We start from the raw sequence: 25,123 nt of genomic DNA on the forward strand, positions 1-25,123 counted from the left end.
TTTTTCACCGTAATTCGTCAAATTTCTTGCTCTAATCGTGCCTAGGTTCGGATTCTTCAACAAAAAGGTAAAAATTACACCCCTAAACTCATAAATTTTCTAGTTTTTGTGATAATTACCAATATTTTACCTAATTTGATTTTGTTAATTTCTAGCGTAATTAGTGTTAAATTGTTAGTATTTTATGCATGTATAACCTAGATTGATGCTATTTAACATGATTTGAAGCCAAAAACTTCAAAAATTTTAGAAATCTAGGGTTTGTGTTCTTGAGCAATTTGGAGCTTTTTGATATAAACAGGTTATGGCCGATTTTTGTCATGAATTATTGCTAAATTAAGTAGTGTAACATGTTTAGATAGTTAAATGATCCAAACTTTGATCCTAAACATGATTTTTAGAGATTAAAGTGGACTTTTTAAGTCTAAAATTCATGAACTTGATTAATTTGATGTAAATGCCATTTGAGACTTGTTTAATTGCTAGTAATGACTATTTTGACATGTTATTTGAGTTAAATGCTTATGAACTTTGTATACATTTTCATATGTGCTTATTTGAAAAAGTGTAAAATTGTAAAAAATGTGAAAATGTGTATAAGTTTAATTTTGATTGAACATGTTATTGTGATTGTTTTAAGTTGTTATTTTGCTAACACTAATGCATATTTGGATGCACAAATTTTGTGTTAAATGTGTTTTGCAGAAAACCGATACTGCTGGTGCTTCATCATCATCTAGACAACCACAACAAGAACCTGAACCAGAATATGAGCCGCAATACGAGCCAGAACCCGAACAAGAACCACAACAGGAACAACAACATCAACCTGATCAACATGTACCTTATTATGATCCGCTACAATTTGTTGATGCCTTCACAGTATTTCTGATACATCCGCCAGTAGAATACCCAACGATTCCTGAACATACATTGCATCCTAATCTGAGATTCGATAGAAGCTGGAGAGATTACCTGGCATATCAAAGTAATAAATTCAAATTAGTAATGAAAGATGTAGAGGTGCCTAGGGTAATTGATTGGAATCCTTTGGAAACGGTACATCTAGCTGACCGTGTTAGACTGCTACTGATTCAAAGGTATGGCAGTTCTTCTTTTACCGATTGGGAACGTCTATTCACCATTCGTAGGCCTGTATATAAGGAATGGTGTGTCGAGCTTATGAGTACTATAGCATTAAATGCAGATGTAGATAGGTTAGATGATATAAGTTTTCTTAGATTTATACTTGGCCGTAGGATGTACAGGATGTCCATGCTGGACATGACCAGGGCTTTGCAGATATATACGCCCGCTGAATTACTACTACCCGATTGTATTAATTTGATTTATCGTGGTGAAAGGGTAGATAGGAATTTTGATGCGAACGCTATCTGGAGGCGTATGTCAGATTATAATGTTTTTGGGCGGGCAGGAACACATACCTACTTACATATTAACAGAGCTGAGCTTCGTATAATTCATAGATTTTTGGCAAATTCGATTACACAGAGAGGTCACAACAAGGAAAAATTGACCTTACATGATTTATTTTACCTAAAGTGTATTCGAGACCCAAGAGGCTTTGTTAATATCCCTTACTGTGTTGGTTTTTATTTATCTAAAATGGTGGAAGGAATACAGGAAGGGGGGATAATTGGAGGAGGTATTTTTGTTACTCTCATTGGAGAGTATTTAGGTGTAGATAGGGACAAAGGGGGTCCACTTTTGGTATGTAGAGAACAGGTTGAGCCTTTAGGATTGAGGGTTTATGCGGGTGCTAAGGTATTAAAGAGTAGACGCAATCAGGCAGTACCCTATGAAGGTAGTCATCCTCAGGTAGAGAGAGGTTTAGACGAGGAAATGGAGGAAGCGGATGACATTAAGGATGTCATTCGGGAGGCTATGACTGATGTCTACCAGCGTGTAGATGAGGTAGACATGACAAACGCGGAGAGATTTCGTCGGATGGAGCAGTGGCAAGCCCGGAATGATTACGAGCATTCCAGGCAACGACAGCATGATAGATGGGACTATCATCAGCGTCATATTATGAGTCGGCTATCACCTCAGGAGCAATACGTCCCGACCCGACCAGCTTACTATCCTCCACACCAGCCCGAGATGAGACCGTCATTTACTCTCTACGACCCTAACCAGGCATACCAGTACACCTATCACCAACCATGGAACTCGGACGACGACATGAACTGGAACCCCTATCCAGATTGATTTAGTTCCGGTTGGTAATTTATATGATTTTTAATTTTTATCATTTCTATTTATTTATGTTTAAACACATTATATTATGATACTTTTATTGTAATGTTTAAAATTTTTATTTGTTGTACTAATGTTTCATATTTGATTTGAAAGTGGGATTTTAAGTCCCATTTCAAATTACCATGCATGTTTATATTTGTATTATATGTATTTTATTTCATGTACACAACAGGGTAAAACAGCGCATTTTCAAAGACTGGCATTAAGTTCAGTAAAAGCTACTAATTTTGACGACAAAACGAAAAACAAATGTGATGTAACAACAAGACGGAATGAACAAATGATGTGCACCATTTATCATTCAACAAACAAACGCCAATATGTTTGAAAACTTTGGTAAAATTTAATCATTTTTCTACGCTAATCACCCTCAATAATTTAAATTGTTACTGATTTCTTGCAAATGAGGGCATTGCAAGATCTTAAGTGTGGGAAGGGGTTAAATTCTTTCGGATTTTTAAAATTTTTACCTTATACACTTGGTTACCATTAAAAATACTAGTAATGCAGTAGTTGTATTAGAATCTGGTGCTCTCTGATAATAAAGAACAACCTTAGTCTTATATACTGACTACCCAATTCTAGTAAAATTTTCAAAATTTTCAATTAAATGAATTCAAAATCATGTTTATACATATTTATGAACGATAAAACTAGGTGTTAACACCGAAATTATTGTTACCTCGGAAAGGACATAAATTGAGAAATAAACCAAAATGTTAGAATTCATTTAAAATGGAATAGAGGACAATAAAAAGGAAAATAAAAGCCAAGTGTGAGAAAAATTTACCAAGTTATTTTAAAACATATATCACATATTTTTGTACAAATAATTGAAGATACTTTTGTTTTGGACAATTTTATCAGTTTTACCCAATTTCTTGTAATATATTTGAAAGAAAGATGGATCTATACGATGAATCAATTTCATCATTAAAAGGAAGTAAAGTCTTCCGAAAAAGACACGCGCTTCTTGATTTATGTCAGGAAGTTGTCGTCCAGACCAGCTGTAGGTTGACGAAAAATCTAGAAAAGTCATCACTAAAATCAGCAGGAAATCCACGGACCTCGGCATCAAACAGGGTCGCCAAGTGGTAAGACTTATCCTAACCATGAGAGGATCTGTCTAATAAAATGGGGAAGACGCCGTGCAAATTAGCTTGATAAGACTAATGAATCAGACCCCCAGTACGGATAATCTCCTTAAAAAATTAAAAATTAGCTTTTAAGCCTGATATTACTCAATCCTTGAGATTGACCTTAAAGATTGAGAATTACAAACTCATGGAATTCGATGATATCTAAACTCGAGCTTGAACGAGAAAATATTTTGATCAAAATTAAAACCGATTTGTTTTCTAAAAACCCATTTTTAATGCGTTCATTACCATTGAACGTAAAATCCTGAGAATTCACCTGGAATTCATTAGGTCACCTGAACCAAATCGGGTGTCAACCGTAAGAACGGTGGTTGCATAGTATGGCCGAAGACAGGACCCTATGCCAGACCGAAAAATTATAAGGGTAAGCTTTACTATTGCTCCTACAAAGGATAGTAATTGCATCCGACACGTTATAGACTATAATTAAAAGCATGTCAGGGGACATTGCCTTAACAGTTGCTTGTTCAACGCTTTCCTTTACAACCGGACGGTAGTTTACCGAAAGGTAATATACGGAACAAGGTAAACTGGACGTGTTGCTTTCCCAATACAAGGTTAGCAAGTGGGTGACACAAAACCACAAGTTTTAAGCTAAAATTTTCAAATCTGAAACCCACCAAACCCACAAAAACAATTTGCAAACACCGGTGAAGGGTTATTCCAGAAAACTTATCTAGGGTAAAAGCTAGATTGTATTTTTAAAAGATCAAAAGTTTTCATAAAGATCCAATTTCATAAAGGATCTAAATTTTCATAGTCATGTGGGACTGTAAACCACATCGTTACTACCATTGTTCATACCGCCGTATAAAAATCACTGATGTACAAAGTGTGAAGAATAAAGAAGTAATTCTAGTATTTTTATTTCAAGACTATATTGCTTGAGGACAAGCAATGCTCAAGTGTGGGAATATTTGATAATGCTAAAAACAAACATATATTTCATAGCATTATCCCTCAAGAAAGATAAGCTTTTAGTTGCAATTGTTCTATTTACAAGTAATATTCGTTTAAATAATAAAAGGTGAAGGCAAAAGACAGATTCGACGAATTGAAGACGCAAACGACCAAAAAGCTCAAAAGTACAAAGTACAATCAAAGTGGTTCCAATTATTGATGAGAAACGTCTCAAAATTACAAGAGTACAAGACGCGAAACGCAAAATACAAGATATTAAATTGTACGCAAGGACGTTTGAAAATTCGGAACCGGGACCAAAGTCAACTCTCAACGCTCGACGCAACGGACTAAAAATTACAAGTCAACTATCCACATGAATATAATATAATATATAATTAATTCTTAAAATTAATATATATATTATATTATATATTATAAACGTCGACAAACAAGAAAACAAACTCATGTGAGCTGATACCTACCTCCATACGATCGCATGGCCTGGAGGCACAAAAGCCATGCGATCGCATGACCCTAAAAAGTTGGCCACATGCCTATAAATTTCGCAGTTTTAGTTGATCATAAAAGCATATATCTATCTCTCACTCGTACACACACATATATATATATATATATATTATATTTTAATTTTAATTTTAATTATAAATTCTAATAATAAGGGTATGTTAGTGAATGTTGTAAGGGTGTAAGTCGAAATTCTGTCCGTGTAATGCTACGCAATTTTTAATCACTGTAAGTTATGGTTAATGTTATTTTTAAATTAATGTCTCGTAGCTAAGTTATTATTATGCTTATTTAATGCCGAAGTAATCGTGATGTTGGGCTAAATATTAAAATTGGGTAATTGGGCTTTGTACCATAATTAGAATTTGGATAAAAGAACGACACTTGTAGAAATTAGACTATGGGATATTAATGGGTTTTATATTAACTAGATGATACCTCGTTGATTTAATATATAGACTTGTAATTTGACGTATTTATATATAACCACATATGCTTGACTGGGTACGGTGGGCGGGATATCTATAAATACCAATAATTGTTCATTTTACCGGACACGGAACTGGATTAATAGTTAATAGACTTGTTGAAACAGGAGTGGATTACATTCAAGGGTAATTGGTGTAATTGTTAACAAAGTAGTAAAACCTTGGACTACACGCAGTCGATAACCTTGTGTATTCATTAAACAAAGTATTAAGACCTTGTTACAATTCGAATCCCCAATTAGTTGGAATATTTAACTTCGGGAATAAGAATAATTTGACGAAGACTTTCGCACTTTATGATTATGACTGATGGACTATTATAGACAAATCCGTATGGACATATCGAATAATCCAGGACAAAGGACAATTAACCCATGGTAATAAAACTAAAATCAACACGTCAAACATCATGATTACGGAAGTTTAAATAAGCATAATTTATATATTTCATATTTAATTGCACTTTTAATTATCGCACTTTTATTTATTTTCATTTTATTTAATTGCATTTTTAATTATCGTACTCTTTAATTATCACAATTTTATTTTATCGCACTTTTATTTATCGCAATTTCATTATCGTTATTTACTTTACGCTTTAAATTAAGTTATATTTATTTTTAATATTTTACATTAGGTTTTAACTGCGACTAAAGTTTTAAAATCGACAAACCGGTCATTAAACGGTAAAAACCCCCTTTTATAATAATAATACTACTTATATATATTTTTGTATTTTTACAATTATAAGTTAAAACTAATATAGCGTTAAGCTTGTTTAAAAGATCCCTGTGGAATGAACCGGACTTACTAAAAACTACACTACTGTACGATTAGGTACACTGCCTATAAGTGTTGTAGCAAGGTTTAGGTATATCCATTCTATAAATAAATAAATCACTTGTGTAAAATTGTATCGTATTTAATAGTATTTCCTTGTAAAAATTATACTATTTCATATACCCCTCGCATAACATCAGCATTCGTTTTTATAATACAAACCATAACCTTTATTATAATCAAAGGTTCAAACAGCATAATAATGATTACCGTTGAGCGATAATCTTATTTTTACAAACTTTACATTTGATAATAACAATACGATTTCTAACATATTTTACATTACAAATCTTCCGATATGCAGTTTTATTTTTGACACAAATATACATACTCCAAATCCTGCTTAAATTCAGTATAATACAGCGGAAGCTTTTAATTATCACCTGAGAATAAACATGCTTAATACGTCAACATAAAGTTGGTGAGATATAGGTTTAATGCTAGCAGCTTTATAAATATAGACCACAAGATTTAATATACATAAACGTTTTAATAAAAATATTCTAAGTGGTTGAGCACTTGATAACCATACTTAACATTTAATCAACGTCACATATTCCCTTTATTATAAAATCTTACTACACCGTACCAAGTGTAGTCACTGAAATGAAGTACTGTGCAACCGTTGAATACTGGTCGTCCAGTCCGGTTGGGGTTGTCAGGCCCGATAGATTTATCAACAGGATTCGTGTTTACAATACCGCATGTAAATAGTAGTTACCAAGTTACAGGGAAGTATTCCAGTGGTACAACTCAACGTAGAATATATATTTTAATCACTTGTGTCCATAACGTAAATTATAAAATGCATGTATTCTCTTCCCGAAATATTTAGAGTTTAAAAGTGGGACTATATACTCACTTTTACCTTGAAGATATTTAACACGACTTGGTCTCTGATAGATATCACGAACCTAACCATATACAATATATATCAACATATTTTCTTTTCAAATAATCGTTACATATGTACTTATAATACTTTTAATATCTATTAGTGCGTAGTTAGCAGTCCGATGTTAGTGGTCCATAATTAATTGCTCAATAAAATAAATAAAGACTCCATCGTATTCGTATTGATCGGAGTTAATCTTGACCCATGATACCGTGTTGTCAAATGACGTGTTGCGTACATAAAGTACTGTGTTGTCAAATGACATGTTGCGTACAATCATGAGGTCTTATAATTAATCTTCTCGTGTTGTTTACGGGTGGTCCTGAAATATGTAAAATCAAATCATGAGTAAATATATATAAAATATCATGTTAATTAGCCAATATATGATTATTTTGGTTTTAGTCAAAATATTTTCGTAGCTAAACTAGCTTCGGATACCCGATTTTGTTTTAGCCGTAGTTTCTTCAATACAACTCTGTTTTTGTTGGTTTAACTTGCCACTTCCTTGGATCGAGCCATTATTTATGAATATGAACTGTAAATACCTTAGTTTGCATTCGAAATCACAGGTTATAGGTTAAACTTGGGTGAATCTTATGAAAGTGATCATTTCCGTCATAAAAACAACATCTAGATGATCATTTTGTTAAAAATACTTACACTTTGAGTTATACAATGAGATTTTTATATATTAACATATTCATAAGAAATATCATTTTTCCAGAATATAAAATTCCAATTCAAAGTTTAAGATGGTTTTTAATTATCCAACCCAAAACAGCCCCCGGTTGCACTCCGACGACGTAGATTCAGTTTTAAGGTGTTCTTTGTAAAAACAAGTTGTATCTTGTTAAGTTAGCATATCATTATGATATGTTACAGGTCTTGAAGTGTTTTAAAAGTCAAGTTAGAAGGATCTATTTAGTTTGCGAACAAGTTTGAAATCATTCAAACTATGTTCTTGTTGTTATAATTTATAACTCAAAATAAGATAGTTATATGAATATGAATCGAATAAGATCATGAATGAGTTTACTACCTCAAGTTACTTGGATAAAGCTACTGGAAAAATAAGAAGAGAAACTTAAGGTTGAAGGTCTTCTTGATAGCTTGGAATTCTTGAAGTATAAACTTAAAATGGAAGTAGTAACTTGTAGTGTTCTTGATTGGTTTTTCTTATGATGATTAAAGCTTGTTTTTGAGGCTAGATCTTCATGGTTATTTGCTGAGATGTTTAAGGTATTTAAGGCTTATGAAAGTGTGTGTTTTTAGCTAGGAAATTGAAGTAGAAAATTGAATCAAAATGAGGTACCTACTAGCCATTAAATGGCGTGAAAATGGGGAGACACAAACAAATTTTCATGTTGTAATTTTGTGTAATTAGTCAAGCTAACTTCCAATTTGAGTTTACCTCATATCTAAGGCAGATTTTAGGTTGATTAGGATGTTGATTTGATGTGTATTTACCAATAGTAAATACGTATAGAAGCTGGGTATGATACGGTTACATATACCCTAGATATACTTGTAGAAATCTTGAGGAAACGGAACGAGGATTCAAATATAGCTATCTTTTGTAAATATACTTATATTGTTTTATGTATATAAGCCCTTTAAAAGTGATTAAATACATATTTATACGATACTTGTATAAACATTATAAGTTATAGGTATATATGTCAAAGAACGTTACGTATAGTTATCGTTTTGAAAACTTAAGTTAGTAGTCTCAAAGTATACTTATAACTCATTGTTATTAGTACACAATGATATGTTAAACCATCCTTAGATCATGTTAAATATGTATAAATATGTATATGTACACAATCGTATAATTATCGTATGTTATATAGTTCGTGATATGATCGGTCAAATTGGACGGTCAAACGTTGTGTAAAACTCTTTTCAAAAACACAAGACTCAACAATTTGGATTGCTTATCATGTTGGTAATGTTTAATTTATGTAAATATTAATCTCATATGTATAAAACGATCGGAAAAATCCGGGTCGTTACAGTTTACCGAAAGGTAATATACGGAGCAAGTATACTGGACGTGCTGCTTTCCCAATACAAGGTTAGCAAGTGGGTGACACAAAACCGCAAGTTTTGAGCTAAAATTTTCAAATCTGAAACCTACAAAACCCACAAAAATAATTTGCAAACACCGGTGAAGGGTTATTCCGGAAAACTTATCTAGGGTAAAAGCTAGATTGAATTTTCAAAAGATCAAATGTTTTCATAAAGATTCAATTTCCTAAAGGATATAAATTTTCATAGTCATGTGGGACTGTAAACCACAACGTTACTATCATTGTTCATACCGCCGTATTAAAATCACTGATGTACAAAGTGTGAAGAATAAAGAAGTGATTCAAGTATGTTTTTATTTCAAGTTCTATATTGCTTGAGGACAAGCAACGCTCAAGTGTGGGAATATTTGATAATGCTAAAAACGAATATATATTTCATAGCATTATCCCTCAAGAAACACAAGCTTTTAGTTGCAATTGTTCTATTTACAAGTGATATTCGTTTAAATAATAAAAGGTGAAGACAAAATACAGATTCGACGAATTGAAGACGCAAATGACCAAAACGCTAAAAAGTACAAAGTACAATCCAAGTAGTTCAATTTATTGATAAGAAACGTCTCAAAATTACAAGAGTACAAGCCGCAAAACGCAAAGTACAAGATACTAAATAATACGCAAGGACGTTCGAAAATCCGGAACCGGGACATGAACCAACTATCAACGCGTAACGCAACAGAGCTAAAATGATAAGTCAACGGAGTACAAGAATATAATATAATATATAATTAATTATATAAAATTATATATATTATATTATATATTAAATAAATACGCGCAGCCCACGTTTTGGAATCTTATGTGACCAGGAAAAGGAGGCCATGCGATCGCATGGCCTGGATGCATTAAATCCATGCGATCGCATGGAAGACTGTACATGGCCACATCTATAAATTGAAGCATTTTTCGGACGAATGATACACACCTTTTATCAATCTCTCTCACTCTCAATTTATATTTATATTTATATTTTAATTATAATTTTAATATTAAAGTTTAATAATAATAAGGTTATAGTGGCGAATGTTTTAAGTTTGTAAGTCGAAATTTTTTCCGTGTAACACTACGCGATTAATACTCATTGTAAGTTATGTTCAACCTTTTTAATTTAATGTCTCGTAGCTAAGTTATTATTATGCTTATTTAAGTCGAAGTAATCATGATGTTGGGCTAAATATTAAATACGGGGTAATTGGGCTTTGTACCATAATTAGGGTTTGGACAAAAGACCGACACTTGTGGAAATTGGTATGGACTATTAATGGGATTTATATTTATTTAACTGAATGATAGTTCGTTAATTTAATATATAGATTTACAATTTGACATATCTATAAATAACCATATACACTCGATCGGACACGATGGGCGGGATATTTATAAGTACTAATAATCGTTCATTTAACCGGACACGGGAATGGATTAATAGTCAATGGACTCATTAAAACAAGGGTGGATTACATACAAGGACACTTGGTGTAATTGATAATAAAGTATTAAAACCTTGGATTGCACACAGTCGATAACCTGGTGTAATTATTAACAATGTATTAAACCTTATTACAGTTTAAGTCCCCATTAGTTGGAATATTTGACTTCGGGTATAAGGATAATTTAACGAGGACACTCGCACTTTATATTTATGACTGATGGACTGTTATGGACAAAAACCGTATGGACATATCGAATAATCCAGGACAAAGGACAATTAACCCATGGAAATAAACTAAAATCAACACGTCAAACATCATGATTAAGGAAGTTTAAATAAGCATAATTTCTTTATTTTATATCTTATTGCACTTTTAATTATCGTACTTTTTAATTATCGCAATTTTATTTACTGTCGTTTTATTTATCGCATTTTTATTTATCGCAATTTTATTTATCATCATTTACTTTACGCTTTAAATTAAGTTACGTAGTATATTTATTTTTAATATTTTACATTAGGTTTTAATTGCGACTTAAGTTTTAAAAATCGACAAACCGGTCATTAAACGGTAAAAACCCCTCTTTATAATAATAATACTACTTATATATATATATATATATATATATATATATATATATATATATATATATATATATATATATATATATATATATATATTTTTACAATTATAGGTTAAAATAATTATAGCGTTAAACTTGTTTACTGTATCCCTGTGGAACGAACCGGACTTACTAAAAACTACACTACTGTACGATTAGGTACACTGCCTATAAGTGTTGTAGCAAGGTTTAGGTATATCCATTCTATAAATAAATAAATAACTTGTGTAAAATTGTATCGTATTTAATAGTATTTCGTAGTAAATATATAACTATTTCATATACACCTCGCATAACATCAGTTTCATTTGCTCCCTTTTTAAATGCTTTTGCAATATATATTTTTGGGACTGAGAATACATGCGCTGCTTTTATAAATGTTTTACGAAATAGACACAAGTAATTGAAACTACATTCTATGGTTGAATTGTTATACCGGATATCGCCCTTGTTGAACTTGGTAGCCTAAGAATTGGTGTTTATTATAATTGCCACCAATTGACGCGAATCCTAAAGATAGATCTATGGGCTTTGACACGCCCCAGTCAGAGAATTTTAACTGCTTTAGTACTTCGATATTTATATATGGGGATATTCTAGATGCATTTGTTAATGTAGTTTACCAGGTGTTCAATCCATATGAATGAATTTTAAACACTTGCGAGTGTATGATTATTGAATAAATGAAATCTTGTGGTCTATTAAATTTATGGAAATGATTGATTATGATAAACTAATGAACTCACCAACCTTTTGGTTGACACTTGAAAGCATGTTTATTCTTAGGTATGAAAGAAATCTTCCGCTGTGCATTTGTTCATTTTAAAGATATTACTTGGATTCGATCATCGCAATGGGACCAGATGTTGGTGACTTCGTCCAGATGGATTAAGACAGGGCGTGACAAATGTGATAACGGGAAACCCTTTTAAAGTTTAGATTTTTTGTGTGAAGCCTTTTCTTTTTCTCTTTTGCAGGTAGTTTCGACTTCATCTTAGTTTTTTCGTTCGATTTGATTTTAGCAATCGTGGGGCTGTTAAGGATGTCGGATGTAATAGGTATGGTTTCGGGAATATGGGTTGGGTAGCTGGTGTCGTTGGAGTTACGGGTTGAATTATCGGTTGTAACAGGTATGGTGTCGTTGATTATGATGGGGTTGCATTTGTTGACAGGTATATGTATTGGTGAAGGTTCAATTTCGATCTCAGGGGTATGCGTTGGGCATGTTGACAGATTGATGGGGGTTGAAGCGTTTAGAGCTGGATCCATATCAAGGTTAATGGGCTCAACATAAGGGGACCAAGGAATATTATTAAAGGGCTTATTATTGTTATCATTATTGGGCCCATTGGATTATAGGCTGTCCATAATTTGATTTGGGCTCAAAGGTGAGACGGGAACAGGAGTATTTTTGGGTTTAGGAGATTCATAAGCATTGGGGTGATAGTTAGAGGTTGGAGAGTTTAATGATTCATTAATATCTTTTGTTTCCGAGACGTGGGAATTAGTCGATGGAGGTTGAACTATTTTTTCGAGATTTTCGGTATTTTTGGGTGTTGAGCAGTAATCATTTTTGGAAGGGAATTTGGTAGTATCAACATGTTTTGATGACGTTGACATGTGGGAGGACCGATGAGAAGATGAAGCGTTGGTGTTACCGGGGTTATTGTCTTGGTATCCTTCGTCAATTTCGGATTTGGGATGGGACATACGGTTAGCAGAATTTTGCGAAGAATGATCCTCAACTTGATCATCGTCCATATGCGAATCTTCATCAGAAATATAGTCGTTGGATTAAGTACCGTCGTCCCAAACAGAGGATTCGTTGTCTGTGGAGTTGAAGTCGACCGGTTGGTTACCATTTTCAGTAACATATGCATGGGTAACTTTGGCATCATGATGAATATGAACATGCCCATTGATGAAGTCGAATGTATTAGTTTTGATTAGGACTTTACCGAGAGAAATATCTTGAGAGCCTTTTTCATTGATGGAGCAGTTTTCTAACTCTAAAACCTCACCCCAACAGTTACCGATTTTGCGAAATGTAGATTCAGACCAACAGGTGATAGGGCACGCCTTTGATATCCAACCAAACAAGCCTACTCGAAGAGGAATACTCTTCAGGATCCCACGGGCAAAAATCGTCGAGCCAGTTCCATAGCGGGTTATTTTTATCGCTTAACATACGCATTGCATCTCGTTTCTCATTGTATAATAGCATGACCTCTTTACCCCCAAGATACTTACATTCGAGCCCCATGAGATTTTCGGACTTACATATCTCGTTAAAGTAGTCAAGATGTTCAATGCCTTTTATCGCACCAATGATAGCGTGCCCTAATAGATCGATGAGATTATCATCGATTGGTATCTTGATGGAAAATTCTTTTGCGTGTAGGTTTGCAATATTAGTGAAGCATCTGGGTTTGATACGAACATTAGGGTTAACAATATCAGAGAACAAACGATTGTCAACTATTTTAGCAGGAGGTGAAGTAGCCTTTTCGTTAAAGTTTTGTTTTAAGGTCTGGGTGACTGATGATAGGTGGTATTAGGTTTAGGTTTGTTTAGGTTATTACGGTCATGAGCTTTATAAACTACAAGATACTGTGATGACCCGGGAATTTTTGATTAAATTTAAACTTAATCTTTATATGTTTTTAACACGATAAGCAAAATCTGTATTGTTGAGTCTCGAAAGTTTTGAAATCTATATTCATGTAATCAATTACCCGTTGACCATGCCTGACGATTCACGAACAATTGTATGTAATTAAATATGTAATATCTATATATTAAACTTACTTACAAGATTAAAATATAGTTGTTAAATTATTATTACTTCAATAAAATAAGGAGTGATATTAATATCAGTATTAATAATATAAATATAGATAGATATAAAAATTTATACCTTTAATTTATTATTATTAAATATTAGTATTAACATTATTAATATCATTATTAGTAAAACTAGTAGTAAAATTTATAATTTTAATTATTATGTTTAAGGTTAGTATTTTTTTTACCAGTATTATTAAGAATTATTATTATTATAACTAGTATTATTATGATTATTATTGATTGTTATATTATCATATTATCTTTATCAATATTATTATTAAGATCATAGAAAATAATACAATATATATTTTTATTATCAATAATATAATTATTATCATTTTTATGATTATTAGTATCGTTATTATTTTTTTTATTATTATTAATAATTATTAATATAGTTATTAATATTAATTATTAATTATTATTATTATTTATTATTTATAAATTATATAGAAACCAAATATAAGGATTTGGAAGATCAAAATCTGTTTCACGTATATATCATCTACAGTTGAATTTTGTTTTTGGTCTGTAAATGTAACTCAATCAGATTCAATCATTGGAATCAAACAAGAGTCTGTGAACAATCTACTACACCTTTCTATTTTTTTTCTTTGTTTTATTTTTTTATTATTTTACGTTCTTGATAAAATTCCTGTCAACCTCAATTCTTCACATAACCTAATCCATCTCAGTGTTAGATAATACATACGATTGCCTATCACCACTAACAACAATACATTACTTCTATCTGTCCCAATTCTATGAAATTCAATCGAAGAACCCAATGAAAAACTACCCGTACCCTATTCTTGTCAAATTTTGTCCAAGACTAAAAACCAAATGAATTTTTAAATTGTACAAATGCAGTTTCGTTGGAAAACTTCTAAACAATCTGTCGGGAAAGTTTCCAATTCCAATTTAGTGTATCGGGTGAGAATTTCTGAAGTCAAACTTTTAAATTAAAAAGTCAAACTGATTGATCTTCATAAAATTCGATTCCTAGTAGAGGATTCAAGTTCAATTGATAGTTTAGAAAGTTTATATGTATGATTTAGCAACTACTTCATGTTAGGATCTTTAGCTAAAATGCTCTTAAAATACAAAATCAATTTTTTTTATATTAAAGTCGCGACAGCAGCAACCTTTTAAAATTTTATTTATTTATTTTTTTTAGCTGTTAATTGAAACAAGTACTCATTACCGGTCGATTACAAATAAATTTCCAGTCTTGTTTCAACCCTTAAATCGTTATTAAATATTGCTTTGGGTTCCCTGATTGACTGTGTATTTTGATAAAGATGATGATAATATAATACGGTATAAATAAAATTGGATGGGAGTTTAAATCAGAAAACTGAAACGGATTAATGGTCATAGTTGTTGTGTGTAATCGAGAGGTCTTGGGTTCGAGACTCTGTTGAGGCATTTCTTTTTATTTCGAATTTTGGAGGTAGTTTCTTTCTTCTTTTTTTTAATTTGTTTATTCTTACCAATATTGTTATTATTAATATTATTATTATTATTTGTATTGTTTATATGATTATTATTCTTATTAATATTACAATTATCATTGTGTATGAGAGTCATTATTATTATTAAGTATTATGAAAAATTAATTTTTAATATTATGATTACTAATGTAGGTATGATGATATAATCTTTCATTTATTAGGATTATAAATACATGTACGAATATTATTATTGTTATTATCACTAACAGTCGTATCATTATTATTATTATTAGGATTAGGATTATTATTATTATTATTATTATTATTATTATTATTATTATTATTATTATTATTATTATTAATATGAAAATAATACGAGTTATCATCTTTTTCATTAATATTAGTATTAATATCACTTTTGTAATTATTAGTATAATTATTATTAATATAAGTATTACTATTATTATTATGATTAGGATTACAAATTGATGTTATAAAAGCTTTTGTTATTAGTTTAGAAATTTAACGTGGAGAATTTGTTTATGATTAAAATAAGTATTGTTATTAATATTATCACGAATAATGAAATTTCTATAATAATTATTATTATTAAGTATTATGTATTACTATAAAAACTTTTATTTTCATTATCATTATTAATAAACTTTTCATTTAATTAAAATTATGGTTATTATCATAAGGGATATTATTAAAACTAACATTAATAGTATGATCTATATCATTATCATTAAAATAATTACGATTATGAAAATACAAGTATTAATGACGTTCTTAAGGTTATAAGTATAAAAATATAGATTTTATATACAAAAATATATTATATAATTTAACTATATTAAAATCTATATATATATATATTAAATGGAAATATATAAGTACATAATACAACTTATAAAGTATTAACATAACAGATATATTCTAAATAATAAATGGATTTATTTGATTATGAGTATATATTTTAATAAATATACAAATGATATAGGTTCGTGAATCCGAGGCCAACCCTGCATTGTTCAGTTGTTCAATATGGTCATATGTATTTTTACTACAAAATACATTAGGTGAGTTTCATTAATCCCTTTTAAATGCTTTTGCAATATATATTTTTGGGACTGAGAATACATGCGCTGTTTTTATAACTGTTTTACGAAATAGACACGAATGATTGGATTATTAAACTGAATATGCCCCTTTTTAGTCTGGTAATCTAAAAATTAGGGAACAGACACCCTAATTGACGCGAATCCTAAAGATAGATCTATCGGGCCCAACAAGCCCCATCCAAAGTACCGGATGCTTTAGTACTTCGAAATTTATATCATGTCCGAAGGAGGATCCCGGAATGATGGGGATATTCTTATATATATATATATATATATATATATATATATATATATATATATATATATATATTGTGAATGTCGATTACCAGGTGTTCAATCCATAGGAATGATATTTTTGTCTCTATGCATGGGACGTATGTTTATGAGAAATGGAAATATGAAATCTTGTGGTCTATTAAAACTATGAAATGATTATTTATGTTAAACTAATGAACTCACCAACCTTTTGGTTGACACTTTAAAGCATGTTTATTCTCAGGTACGAAAGAAATCTTTCGATGTGCATTTGCTCATTTTAGGGATATTACTTGGAGTCATTCATGACATATTTCAAAAGACGTTGCATTCGAGTCGTTGAGTTCATCGAGATTAATATTAAGTCAATTATAATTAGATATATTATGAAATGGTATGCATGCCGTCAACTTTCGATGTAATGAAATATTGTCTTTTCAAAAACGAATGCAATGTTTGTAAAATGTATCATATAGAGGTCAAGTACCTCGCGATGAAATCAACTATTGTGAATCATTTATAATCGATACGGACTTTGTCCGGATGGATTAGGACGGGTCCTTTCAGATACATACCTTCGATTTCCACCATACTAAGTTTGCGAGCCATAGAATCGATTTGATGATCATGAATGTTCTTGTAGCGTACGAACCCAAATCGTTTCCCATTTTTTAGCCTTCTTTTTGGGATGTAAACTTCAGTTATTTCGCCTTATTTTTTGAAAAGACCCCAAAGATTCACAGAAGACCAAGAGTCGGGAAAGTTAAAGAAAAGATAGGAAGTGATGTTCTTGTTATCGGGTTTCAATGGGGTTGGGGGTGTAGTAGGGTTACCGTATTTTTTTAAGAGATTTTTAGCGTTTTCCTGCACTTTGAAACGATGATAGATGGGATTGTTTGCAGCGTTTAACCTGGTTTTCAATGGTATGGTAGGGTTTAAAGTGTTAGGGTTTGGATGGTGACGATTAAGTGGCGGAAACTCGTCGTCAACGGGGGTTTTCAAAGGTTGTGGATCTGAGTGTCTTTTCTTATTCCGATCAACCTTAATCCAAACACCAACGTTTTCCGGTTGGTATTTGATATTATTGATGGTGCTGTAGGTGTTAGAATGTAGATGGGGTTTATTTGATGCAGGTGGGCGTGGGGTGAAAGGATAAGTGGGGATGGTATACATGTTGAAGATCTAACAAAAGAACAAGAAATAAAAACGGAGAAGAAGAAGATTAGAAGAAGATTAGAAGAAGATTAGGTTACCGGAAATTGACCGGAGATTACCCTGCAATTTCTTTTATGCTTTCACACCATTCCCTATCTTTTTCAAGAATTTGTTCATGCCTTATTCTACTCTTAAGTTTAGTCACGGAAGAGAAAGATAATTACATCATAATATTAGTATTTATTATAATATTATAAATGGATAAATAAAAAAGATAATTGTTTGATAAGTGTTTAGTATATAATATTACGAAAATATTAAAGGAAGTGAATGTGTTGAATTGTTAAAAGATTATTCAACTTTGAACGATTCAACATAAATTGTTGAACGGATCGACATCATATATTATTCAGATTTCACAAACAAATGCATTTAGTGTTTCACTTAATGTAGAACCATTTCGTTAAAAGACAATCAATGCACTCTTTTTAAGCCAGTTTAAACTAGAATATTTCATTCTCTATTACGTTAATGAAAGTAATAAACTTGTTTATGAGAGACTTTATAATCTCCCAAGAACTATCATTATAAAACAATGGTGATAAAATATATTTTACTTCCGTTATGTATTGGTTAGTAATAGTAACTTATAGTAGCTTAGATAACTTAACCTTATTTTTTTATAAACTCAATCTAATACGGAATAGTATGTTTGAGCGATATAACTTTTATTGCTTATGAAAAAAAATAATAATAAATAAAATAAAGTTAAAAACTCTAGATAGCTAGTTAAACCTTAAATCTGTCTACTCTATTGATGAAACAAATGAGTTGACTTTATGCTCAATTGCCTACACAGATGACTCGGATTATTTGAATCAGAATCATAATCCGAGTCATCTTACAAAATAAGCTTAAAGCTTATGAAATGAGAAACTACATAATTACCCTTGATATAATTATTTATCGTGAATATCTTTTATTGTCTTTTTAGCCAGTATAGAAATATAAGCTCTGACTTTAAAAGTAATAAACTCTAGCTCTTAAGTTTAAAAATAAGCTTTACTTACCAGCTCGAGCTACCTTCGTCAAATACACCCTCTATATGTTTTCATTGGTGCAATTGATGTTTTTCACCCTTGGCCCGATTAAACATCACTTTACGCAGTTAATCCCTTCGACCATGGAACAACTAGTTACTTCCAAACAAAAGTTGGAGCAAATGTTTGAGAAGTAACCGACCCAGTAACAATCCCACTTATCAATCACACGAGTATTCAATCAAACGCCCCAGAAAAGTAAAATCATGTAACCCACAGTAATTCGTTCCACCCACCACTAAGTATCCATTGCGATCAGCAGAGGAACAAAAGAACGTATAGACAAAAAGTGGACGGTTCCTTCTTACTAGTTGCAGATAAATTTGTAGTTGACTTTTTTCATGCATGAACTCTATCACACACAATGTAACAATGGATCTTCATTAAGTTATAAGAATCTTAACTATTTGAAGTTTCATTTTTCAAAACACATCTTTCAGTGTTATGAAATTCAATCGAATCCATAAATGGGTCCTATATGATGTTTTCTTATAATAATTCAATTCAATACATCCACACCTGAACTTCAAACTACATAAATAATGGAGCTATAAACTTTAAAAGCGTGACATCATTTTTCAGGCATACACCACAAAACGTGCTTTAAAGAAAATGTACTGTACAACAATCTAATGCACATCTAGTTAGAGGTGTATGACTAAAATGTTGATGTAAGAATCACATCTCAATTTGAAAACATACCTGTTTAAGACTTTAAGCTAGTTGGATCATGAAGTGGATTCGGACCCAATTTGAAAACGTACCTGTTTCAAGGTAAGAAGTATTTTCTATTGGTTTGGGACCAACAACCAGAGTTTTGATAATATTTTGAAACCGCGAACCAATTCTCAAAATACTATACAATCCAAAAACCAAACGGAATACACCTGTTGGCTAATAACACTACAAAATGAGTTTATATTTTTTATACACAAAAACAGGTACAAACTCATTTTGTCTGCTTAAGTAATTCAAGATCAGAAAGACAGTTAAATTTGGTTTCCTAATGTTTTACAGCAAGACAAACATCTTTGTAGCAGCAGCCTACAATAGTCAATGATGATCGTTTGATCCTTATCTCCGCAAAATAAACTGCTAATGCTAGTCAAGGTCAATTGCAGGTGCCTCATTCATCACAATCTGCAATCAGAAAATGTTCCTTTGTAAGAACCATCACAAATGTAGTTGAAAATTAGCACGATAAATTGATAATCACAAATAAACTGTGATAATATGTGGGAAGTTAAAATAACAAATCAACATAGATTTATATATTCAAGTGAGCCACTTATGAATATACAGACACGCCCACTTAACCCCTTAAACTGTGTAGCCAGAGGCGAAACATATATATGACAAAGGGGGGTATCCGCCCCGGCTCGATTTCGGAGAAAATAAAAATTTTACACTAAAAAAAAAAAATTTACTAAAAAATAAGGTTTTTTTAATGTTTAACCCCATCCATTAGTTTCGCCCCATCTCGGGTCGGGTTCAAGTTCCGCCACTGTGTGTAGCGCATAATAGATCAGATAATCCACTAAAAAGAATTTTTACAAAAGAAGACAAACAAAAAAACAAAAGAAATAAACTGATGATATGACCACATAATGAACTGTATTAACAACGTGAAAATCTAAGTTCTGCAACCAAGTGACCTGTGATAAAGCTTCTTTGAAGCTACTGTTGGATGTTGTATTCAAACCTCTCTCTGCAAGCTCATAGTAGAGGGTCAAGCCTTCAGGACCATTTGTTTTATCTTTCTGCAAATATCTACAATAAAGCAAGTTACAAACAACAGAGTACGTTCCCATGAGCAAAAGTACAAAAATAACCTCAACCACATATGATTAAGAATTAACACCTTTGCTGAACAAGTGTTTCGATTGCCTGTTTGGTGTTCCCAAATTCAATATGTCTTTCATCATCCTGAGACAAACCCAGTCGTCCCAAATGGTGCCAAAGACTTTCTGCAATCCATAACCAAAAAATTATACATATAACAAAAAAAAAAAAAAAAAAAAATAGAACTTCTGGTTTACAAATAGTATTCTTGAAACATAAATCATGGTCTAATTTAAGCAGGTATGATACCTTCAGTAATTTTGCCTCCTGCAAGATGAACAATGCCAATAACAACAAATGTTAAGCCGGTTAAATGTGATTTTGTAGTATCTTCAATGTGTTTTCTGTAAACTCCAGGATCTAGCTGACTAATAACAATGTACGATTTTGCATCTGCAGAACCTGAAAAACAGAAACTATTGTAATTTTTTCTGACAGAACATACAATTTCCACCCACAACAAATCTTAATCCCAAAATTCCATCATATAAAAAAAGGAACTTCAATTAAGGTTCAATGGTTTACTTTACTTTGGGCATGTTTGAAACCTTTTTGGAGCTTTTGGGAGCTTTTAGCTTTTGTGAAAAAGCTCATATCTAATAAAGCTTTTGTCAAGTAAGCTTTGATTAAAAGATCTTACAGCTTTTAGATGGAGGGAAAAAGCTAAAAACTAACGGAAGTAGCATTTGAAAAAAATTCATAGCTTTTTGCCATTTTACTCTTTATTTTAACAGTTTCAGCTACTATATCAAACACCTAAATACATATAAAAAGCTAACAACTAACAACTATAAGCTATCAGTTACAAGCTATCAGCTACAAGCTACTAGCTAGGTTGCCAAACATACCCTTTCAATGCAAAAGATAATTTATAGGGTCCCTTCACATTTTACAACAATAACTACATGATAACATGCACATAAAGACTCAATAATACGAAGGTAACTTGAGCTAATGACATGGCTACATTTCACAAAGAAGAAACTATATTTATCCTACAAAATATTCAAATTTCAGATGACAAAAGCTAAATAACAACAAACATCAACCATTCACTTCATTTCTACTTCAGACTTTTAGACATAAAAAATCATTACACTAAACTCTAGACCTTTCAAACCATATTATAAAAACAACTTAACCGATACTAACAGCAATCATAATTTCAAAACATTACTAATTTTCCTATGCTCGTGCTCAAGTTAAAACCTAAAAACGAACCACTGAAATTCAAATAAATCATCAAATCACATAATCAATAAAGCACAAGTTCAACCAATAAAGTAGTTACTCTGAGAAGAGCGGGCCTGATTTGTTGAAGAAGGACGAGAACGTTGCAGCTCCTTCATATCATACCCAAAAATACTCGATATCTTTGCAATGGCTTTATTAAGAACCATACCCGGAAGGGAGCGGTTATTACTGTAGTTTTTCGTGATTAACTGAGTCAGCTCGTCCCTCTTTATCGGGCATCCAGAATTCTGGTGCGTTTTAAAGAGGACGTAGCGTATGACTTCAGCGACAAGCTTATCACCTTCCTACACTTAACAAAAAACTCAAAATAAATAAAAAATATTAAAAATGGAAGTTAATGGAAAACGTATCAGTAGAGATAATTTCAGACCTCTTCGGTGATACCGTATTGGGTGAAAGTTACATCTGCATTTTCCATTCTGAAGGAAAAAAAAAAAACAAAACAAAATATTATTACATGAACTTGTTACGATACCATATTCAACATGATTAAATGTTAATGGACAAACAACAAATTACATTTAAATGAATAAACCCTAATCATAGGTTCAAGGGCATTTGTAGTCAACTGATTTGTTCACTAAATAATCACTGTACAGAGATTGTTACAGCAACCAATAAACCCTAAAAAGATCATTCTAACAGCATTAGTATCCTCTGTGATCATTCGGATGATTATTTCGAAGGAGAACACTGAAAATAATAATTCAATGCCCTAATCACCATTTAATTTTAATATAAATAAAAATAATATAAAGTAAAAATAAAGAGAACACAGATTAAATCAGCGTATTATTATATAGAAATATAGACAGATAAATAAAGATATACCTTGAATCAATGGCAAGTTAGCTTTCCTCTTTCTGCTGTTGTTGGTGGTGTGGTGAGAAGAAGATTTCAGTAACGGGAATAAAGACTACACTCGCTTCCCTCGAGTTTATATTTATTTATCCTTCCTCTCTATATATTAAAGCATGGTGTTAATTATTTAAGATTAGAAAAAGATTCCTTTCAAGATCCAATCTCAACCATACAATAGGAATTTATCAAAGAAATCTGATGGTCCACATTTATCTCTATTAAGAATTATCTCTCTCATATTAAACTTTAATAACATTCCCATTATGCCCCTAAATTAACTTGCCATCTATGATAAAAACCGTCAACCTTGATGTTCATCTCAAAACTTCAATTATTCACGCTCAATTTTTCTCTCTGGCACCCTAAAGACCTTTATGCTCATCACCATCCATCGATTTCAACCAATTAATCTTAGTAATCGTCTTCATTGCCTCAGATATCCGTTTTTATTCAACAATAGAGTCTTCTACCTGTATCCTTTCATTGATTCGATTTTTTTTACTAACCGTTAAACCTTTATTTTTTACTCCCCAATATTCAGCCTGAAATATTATCCTTTTTACCTATTATAAGACCCTATTAAGATGGATCCAAGTTTCTTAATTTAACTCATCGATTTCGAACAGTTGAAACGTCGACTTTGATACCAACGTACATTCAATTTTACCTGCAACAGGTTCGTTAATTTTATTCACCGACTTCGTGCAATCGAAGCTAATTTGTGTTTATGTGTTATTTTTATTCATCGATTTCGTAAAGTCGAAACTAATTTGTGTTGAATGAAACATGAGTTTCTTACAGTTGATTTTTTGGTTACCGGTCAATGGGGCTTGTTTCGGTAGCCATGCTGCCTGGAAATCTGAGTTCAATGATGCTATTAAAATTACAAATGGTAAGTCGGGGACAATGTTAATGATACTATTTAACAGTATTTGTTTACATTCCTATTTCTATATTATATTATATGTTTACTCATGTTTAGGACGTGAGCATAGAGCACATGGCAAAGTCTTTAGTAGATTATAGTGAACTAAAATTGTGTGAATTAAGAACATCAAGGCGTGTTCGTTATTTTCTTGGAGATCCAATGGTTCAAGGAAATAGTCAAAATTGTCATTATGTTTTTGCAAGTGAACCACAAGTGACATATTTTTATATAAAGTTGCAATCTGATCTAATGGTATTTGTTACAAGAAATAAAATCGTAGCAACCTGAGGTTAAACACCTGTGATTTTCCTAATTATTAGAAGACGAGGTTCGACTTATTGGAACAGACCTTTCACTTTACGCATCTTGTTCAGAGGTTAGCCTAAATGTCATTGGATGTTTGGTAATATAAGTTTAAGACATCCCAAACAGCCACATGAGTATAAAAGAAGTCAAATACTGTAATCCAAGTTTCTTGTACTTGTCAGTTTACCAAATCTGTTTTATGATAACAGTAATATCTTTTAGCCTAATATGAATAAAAATATGAGATGCATAGTTTTATGAAAGTAATATATGTTGATAACAATGATAATATAAGTCGTGCAACAAGACCTTTACGTTTGATCACAAGAAAATATGTTAACTTCTGTAATATTTTGATCAACTCAACAACGGTTAGTGAAAGTTGGGTGACCTTATTTGACGAATATATATAGTTGATGGCCTTCTTTGACGACGGTTTATAGTTGAGTACCGTCTTTTAAGTCTCTTGTTAAACTTCGGTGGCCTCCTTGTATAAACTCAGTAACTGACTAACTTCTACCATAAATAAGGTACTTGCTACAGAACTCTATCAATAACGTATAAAGTGTCTCAATTCCATTCTTAACCTTTGTATGAGTGATAAACAGGTAGTAAGCCCATTGACTGTGATATCTAAAGAATTGTGAAAAGGACGTGACATTGTTGATATGACCATTTCGCTCCAGAGTACGTCATGACACTAGGGTTTGATTGGACGAAAAAATTGGATAGTAGAATTGAATTACTGATTG

At 31.6% G+C, this 25,123-nt stretch overlaps 1 protein-coding gene across 2 annotated transcripts; it reads right to left on the reverse strand.

Annotated features, from left to right (window-relative positions):
* Positions 1 to 20,020: 20,020 nt before the first annotated feature.
* On the reverse strand, positions 20,021 to 23,200 carry LOC139874784 (uncharacterized). Of its 2 annotated transcripts, none has more exons than XR_011767899.1 (7): positions 23,108 to 23,200; positions 22,647 to 22,695; positions 22,314 to 22,560; positions 21,272 to 21,424; positions 21,042 to 21,147; positions 20,836 to 20,940; positions 20,021 to 20,320 (listed from the first exon to the last, which is right to left on the reverse strand). XR_011767899.1 is itself a non-coding variant. In XM_071862187.1 (7 exons), the coding sequence occupies exons 2-7, from the start codon at positions 22,692 to 22,694 to the stop codon at positions 20,282 to 20,284; spliced, it is 708 nt and encodes a 235-aa protein (XP_071718288.1). In that variant the 5' UTR covers position 22,695; positions 23,108 to 23,200; the 3' UTR covers positions 20,021 to 20,281. The 2 variants fall into 2 exon arrangements, 1 of the variants encoding a protein (XP_071718288.1); XM_071862187.1 differs by having other exon boundaries at positions 20,836 to 20,950.
* Between the last annotated feature and the right edge of the window lie 1,923 nt (positions 23,201 to 25,123).

The sequence above is a fragment of the Rutidosis leptorrhynchoides genome, chromosome 1 (genome assembly GCF_046630445.1).
Source record: "Rutidosis leptorrhynchoides isolate AG116_Rl617_1_P2 chromosome 1, CSIRO_AGI_Rlap_v1, whole genome shotgun sequence".
In the NCBI taxonomy this organism is placed as follows: domain Eukaryota; kingdom Viridiplantae; phylum Streptophyta; class Magnoliopsida; order Asterales; family Asteraceae; genus Rutidosis; species Rutidosis leptorrhynchoides.